The sequence below is a fragment of the Corvus brachyrhynchos genome, unplaced genomic scaffold (assembly GCF_000691975.1).
Source record: "Corvus brachyrhynchos isolate BGI_N302 unplaced genomic scaffold, ASM69197v1 scaffold191, whole genome shotgun sequence".
NCBI lineage: Eukaryota > Metazoa > Chordata > Aves > Passeriformes > Corvidae > Corvus > Corvus brachyrhynchos.
The window spans coordinates 13914-19488 of NW_008236487.1; the positions used below are offsets into that span (position 1 = coordinate 13914).

The 5575-nt window shown below is 48.7% G+C and overlaps 3 protein-coding genes across 7 annotated transcripts in view; 2 read left to right on the top strand and 1 right to left on the bottom strand.

Annotated features, from left to right (window-relative positions):
* LOC108444687 (acrosin-binding protein-like) overlaps window positions 1–1387 on the bottom strand; it is a 4403-nt gene extending 3016 nt beyond the window's left edge. Inside the window, exon 1 of one of the 2 annotated variants that reach the window (XM_017726204.1) lies at window positions 1154–1387. In XM_017726204.1, the coding sequence (XP_017581693.1) occupies window positions 1154–1316 (163 nt within the window). In that variant the 5' untranslated portion in view covers window positions 1317–1387. Of the gene's footprint in view, window positions 1–764 lie in introns of both variants that reach the window. The other variant, XM_017726206.1, reaches the window with a different exon arrangement.
* Window positions 1388–1527: 140 nt separating this feature from the next.
* LOC103624715 (zinc finger protein 501) lies at window positions 1528–5451 on the top strand. 4 transcript variants are annotated; one of them, XM_017726200.1, is made up of 2 exons: window positions 1528–1733; window positions 2124–5451. In XM_017726200.1, the coding sequence occupies exon 2, from the start codon at window positions 2836–2838 to the stop codon at window positions 4438–4440; it is 1605 nt and encodes a 534-aa protein (XP_017581689.1). In that variant the 5' UTR covers window positions 1528–1733; window positions 2124–2835; the 3' UTR covers window positions 4441–5451. The 4 variants fall into 4 exon arrangements, with proteins under 4 accessions (XP_017581689.1, XP_017581691.1, XP_017581690.1 ...); XM_017726202.1 differs by having other exon boundaries at window positions 1603–1733; window positions 2996–5451; XM_017726201.1 differs by having other exon boundaries at window positions 1604–1733; window positions 2993–5451.
* DDX11 (DEAD/H-box helicase 11) overlaps window positions 4469–5575 on the top strand; it is a 17921-nt gene continuing 16814 nt past the window's right edge. Inside the window, exon 1 of the mRNA XM_008644021.2 lies at window positions 4469–4500. Within this exon, the coding sequence (XP_008642243.1) occupies window positions 4469–4500 (32 nt within the window). The remainder of the gene's footprint in view (window positions 4501–5575) is intronic.

Sequence of the window (5575 nt, forward strand, 5' to 3'; positions counted from 1 at the left end):
GAGCTGGAGGGCTGAATCCAGATCTCTGTTGCCTTTTCTGGGTGCAGGATCCAGCACACGGGAAATGCATTAACAAGCTAGAGATGGAAGGTCCAGACCTGTGGGAAAGCTGTTTCGCCCATGTTGAAAGGAGTGTACTATTTTGGTGACAGTACATGACTGAGGGACCAAAGCTCTGGAGATTCAAATCTTGAACTGGGAGAAGTGTCTTGGAAGTCATGGCTGAAACTGAGAATATTGCTCTGTTTTCAGGGCTGGAGCAAGTAGACAGTTTCCTTTCAAGATTTTTAGCCTCTGCAAACTCTTCCTCTGGCTACATAGGTCTTTAACCAAGGTCCTCTCTCAGACCTCTTTCTCCTGCTTCCCCTATTGCTTTACTGGGCGAACTCTTCCCTCTTAGCTTTGTGGGTTAACTCCAGACCTGTGCCTTAGTGTCTGGTTTAATGCACCCAGCTGTCCCTATCATGGCATCTCCAGTCTCCACTTCTGCTCCACCCTGTACCCACTGCATCCAGCTCTGACTCCTGCCTGGCTCTTCGGTCACTCTGTGGCCCTCCTCGATGAATAAAATACCAACTCCAGTGGTGAAAACTGCCAAAATTAGAAGCCCTGGGATCTTTGCATCTGAGGCATTGGAGGGTGCTCCATATCTTCCTTTGGCCTCCAAACTGCCCAAGCTGAGGAGTGATGGGGAGGGTGCTGAGCAGCTGGGTCCACTGCCCTTCCTTACAGCTGGGTTTGGAGGAGAGACATTTCTTACTCACCAGACAAGGCCAGATAAGCCCACAAGACCATCATGGCACTGGGAGTGGTGCCTGTGACAGTTGGGGCCCACTTGCACTGCTGGAAGTGTCACCTCTGCTGCTTTGCTGCTGATGTCACAGACACCTGCATTCCAAACATTCCATCCTCCGCTGCTCTTGCCCCCCATCCTGCTGCCTCCCATCCTGCTGCCCCCCATCCTGCTGCCCCCCCCCAGCAGTGTTCCTGCATAAACAGGTGTGTGTGACCTCCTTTCTGCTCACTGCCGGCCCAGATGGTAAAATCCATCTGGAAGGAGGCAGTCAAACAGCCATTTTTCTGGAGCACAGGACAGGAAATTCTGCCTTTGGGCTGCTGCTGTTGATAATGTGTGAACAGATCAAAATCTTACCTCTTGCCCAGATCTGTGCATGCTTGGCTGATCCATCGAGACTGGATCCACAAGGCACTAAACAGGGCTCCAAACCATGGCAGAAAACACTGGGAAGAAAGGTGATGGAGAGAAAATGGTTTGAGGAATTGATATTTTTCTTACACAAAGAAAAATTTGGCATTTTTGGTCTGGAACTGCAGCAGGAAGAACATCCAGATACCTGTGAGAAGGCAGAAAGCTGTCAGGCAGCTCTCTGGACATGTGGTTGACCTCTCTGTGCTACCTAGGCTGGCCCTGGTTACTGGACCTGAACAGTGGTGTCACAGTGTGTATGGCAGGACTGACAGTGACCCTGACTCATGCTTCTGGGCATCATTTTCCTATGGTCTAGGTTACTTTCAGCTCCTAAATACTTATCCTCCTGTAATCTCACCCTACAGCACTGCTACTATGACAGGTATTTATTATGTCTGTTTTCCTTCCTCTGATCTGGACATGCAGTCCTCAGCTTGGCCTTAACCTTTTGGATAAGGTGAAGAGAAGCAGCTTTTTGACCGAAGCAGCTAAACACTGAGCCGGTAGAGAGACTGCTTACAAGGTGAGAAATTAAATTGCATGGAGTGTGTCTGGGAAGGGAAGAGCTGAATGCTGAAAATCTGGGGCGTACCGTGCTGCACATTCCACACCCACTCTGCCTCTTCTGCTTCCTCAGTAAATAGATTCTACGTCCAGGAAGATCTCTAGGCAGAGTATGGCAAAGATGAAACACAGTCCTGGGGTACCTAGTACCCTTTCAAAAAGACCCTGTCCAAAAAGAAATCAATCTTGTGTATTTTTCAGCAAAGAATATACTCATAATGTTAAAAGACATAAACCAGAGTGTGGCTTTTTCTTCTTTTCGTGCTGACAATATTTGACAATATCTGGGTCAGTTTGCTGCTTTGAGGTGCTTTTGAGTAACTTTGTTTATACTGCAAATGTTTTTCAGCCCTGAGTGTTGTAAACAAAACTTTGGGGATTGGTATGACCAGTGTAGTGGTGTCTTCCAAAACCTGCAGATCAGCTGAAACAGAACCTGAGGGGTTTAATCTGCTGCACCACCTCCTATTCCATGTGAGGGGATGATGTTTAGCCTGTACGCAATGCTGTCCAGCTCATCCGCTTACCTCACACTCCAGCATGAATTTCTAAGGTGTGTCTCCAAATGACTATAACCAATGAAAAACCAGCAGCTTCCAAATGTTTCAGTCTAACGGTTCATTTCCGTGCTTGGTTAATAAAACAGTTTATCATTCCACTCAGTTGTCTATCTGTTCTGTAGACAAAGAAAATCTAGATACAATTTGCTGCAGAGCTTTCTTTTTAAGGAAAAGGGCTATGACTGGAAAGAAGAAAGGAAATTGTTTGCTGGGCAGTGGTGGATGTTTCTGGGGTGTTGCTGCTTTCTTCCATGATCAAGCATGGGAATATTGGCTGAAGAGCAGTGATTCAGAGGCAGCAGGAAAAGCAGCTGCAGTGGGAATTATTAAGGAAAGCAGTCATGATGTTCCTCTAACCTTGCTAGACACGGGAACTTTGAGGGCAAGCGATGGGTCTTTCCCTTTAGGGCTGTAACTTTGACAGAGGATCCCCTTTGGAATCTGTACTGCAGTGGCCTCCTATCCTTGAGTGACATTCCCTTCCCACTCACCTTGGGCTCCATGCCCTCACTGTGCCCTGAGAAGATACCAAGGGGCTGTCTCCTGTGCTGTCAGCTCATGGTGGCCGATGTGCAGCAGGTCTTGGTGGTTTTTCTTCTGGACTTCTCCCTCAGAGAAGCAGGGGGTTATTCATTGCTAGTTCCTCTGTTCACTCCAGCAGGTGACAGGACCATGGGTGACATGCAGAAGGGCAGCCTTCATCAGGAACTTCATCAGGAAAGTTCAATGAGAGCTGAACTCCATCTGTTCCCTTCCAGGAAGCTCACAGGAGATTCCCTCCAGGACGCTGATCAAAGACAGGACCACAAGCAGGAGCTGGAAATAGAAAGTGAGATAGAGACGTGTTTTCCAAAGAGACAAGGAATGGTACCTCCTTATGGGATGGAAGTCTGGGAGTGCAAGGACAGTGGTAAAGCCCACATCAGCAAGGTTATCCTTGCTGGGGACAAGCTGGACCTGCCCATGTGTGGGAACAGTGCCATTTGGATTCAGCAGGCGGGGGGGAAAACCTACAAGTGTCCCGAGTGTGGGAAGAGCTTCAGCCGGAGTTCGTACCTGAGCCAGCACCAGAGGATCCACCTGTCAGAAAAACCCTTTGGCTGCTCCGAATGTGGGAAGAGTTTCACCCGCAATTCAGACCTGATCAAACACCAGCGGATCCACACAGGGGAGAAGCCCTACCAATGCAGCGAGTGCAAGAAGACCTTCAGCCAGAGGTCCAACGTGATCAGGCACCAGCGCACCCACACGGGAGAGAGGCACTACCTGTGCAATGAATGTGGGAAGAGCTTCAGCCAGAACTCGCATCTCATCGTCCACCAGCGAAGCCACAAGGGTGAGAAACCCTTTAATTGCCCCCGGTGTGAGAAAAGCTTCAGCGACCGCTCCTCCCTGATCATACATCGGAGGGTCCACACCGGAGAGAAGCCCCACAAGTGCCAGGAGTGTGGGAAGCATTTCCGGGACAGCTCAGCCATCATTCGGCATCAGAGGATTCACACAGGAGAGAAACCCTACGAGTGCACAGAGTGTGGGAAGACCTTCCGGCAGAGCTCCTCACTGGTGACCCACATGCGAACACACACGGGTGAGAGGCCCTACAAGTGCCCTGTGTGCGGAAAAGGCTTCAGCCAGAGCTCGGCGCTCACCACTCACCACCGGATCCATGGGAGAAAAGCCTTGCCCATGTGCCACGACGGCCTCCTGTCCAGCCCCTTCCAGTGTACTGAGTGCGGCCGGAGGTGCAGTAACCACTCCACTCTGGCCAAGCACCAGAGCCTGCACACTGAGGAGCAGCCCTACATCTGCGTGGAGTGCGGGGACAGCTTCCGCCGGAGCTCGGCTCTCAACGTGCACCTGAGGATCCACCGCGGTGAGAGACCCTACAAGTGTGAAGAGTGTGGGAAAACGTTCCGGCACAGCTCAGCCCTCGGTGCCCACCTGAGGATCCACACGGGAGCCAAGCCCTATGAGTGTGTCGAGTGTGGGAAAACCTTCCGGAAAAGCTCAACACTTAAAGTGCATTTGAAAATCCACACGGCTAAGAAACCTTATAAATGTCTGGTGGGTAAAAGAATGCTCACCTCCTGCTCACTTCTGCCATAAGCCTGGAGCGGTTGTTCAGTGCGGGAAAATGAAGTCGTTTTTGGGGTACCTGAATGCATGGTGAGAACCACAGTGGAAAGAGACTGGCTGGAGACATGGTATATGTGGTGTTAGGGCTGGGTTCTTAACCCCAGAGGCACAAAAAACTTCAGGAGATCTGGAAACAGGGAGTTAGTCCCAAGATCTGTGTACTGGTGGTTTAGGAAGAGTGCCAAGAGCCTGAGGAATGAGCACCAGCTTCAGGGTAAGTGGGGACTGTGAATATGTGCCAGAATAATAACTGGGAGAATTTGGCTTGTAAAATACAGCTAAAGTGAAGATCACAAGAAAATGTTCCAGGTTGGTTCTGACTCAAAACTTTGGCTAGTTAGACACTGTAGTAGTCTTAGGAACTCTTCTATTTATTACCTTCCCTCATTTTTCATGAACGTAGTATGTTTACACAGTGTTTGACAAGGCATTTCCAAATCTTTTGAGAGTGACTTTGAAACTGAACTTCAATCTTTTTGTTTTTTCTTTCTGTTCTCCAAATCTTACATGGGACAAAGAATTCCTACCTTATGATAGCTAGGTAACACAAAACTCTAATGGCTGTTCCCAGAAAACATGAATGCAGAAGCATTTCCATTTGAAAGGCAGTCTATTGCTAGTCCGTGGCAGCTTCTCCCAAATTTGTTGTTGCTGATTTGAAACTCTGTCCAACTTGGGACATCAACAAAACGTGGACAAAAATGTGGCCTTACATTATTTAACCCAAAAAGAAAGGATTTGCCCTCAGGTGTCCTAGTCTGAAATGGTACACGGCAAGTTCTCACTGTTGGTCCAGAGAGTGACTGCAATTCTGTTGTTACTTTTATGCCACTCTTCTTTAGGTCATTATTGTTTTCAAACTATTACTATATAAAGTTCAGCATTTAATGGCTGCATATTACATACACTTCTTATATATTGCAGTGTTTTATAACAAGCTATGCGTTCCCATCCTAAATAAAACCTTTTTCTTTTTTTTTTCTCTGTAATCCAATTTTCTGACTGTGCTTGTGATGGGAGGGAACTGGGGAAGAGGGGTGAGCGCCGACCGGGTTTGGGAGCTCAGGAAAGGGTGGGGGGGGGTCTGTGCGGAGAGGGCAGCGCG

Coding starts and splice junctions, on each gene's coding strand:
- LOC103624715 (XM_017726200.1), top strand. CDS start 2,836: ATGCCCTCACTGTGCCCTGAGAAGATACCAAGGGGCTGTCTCCTGTGC.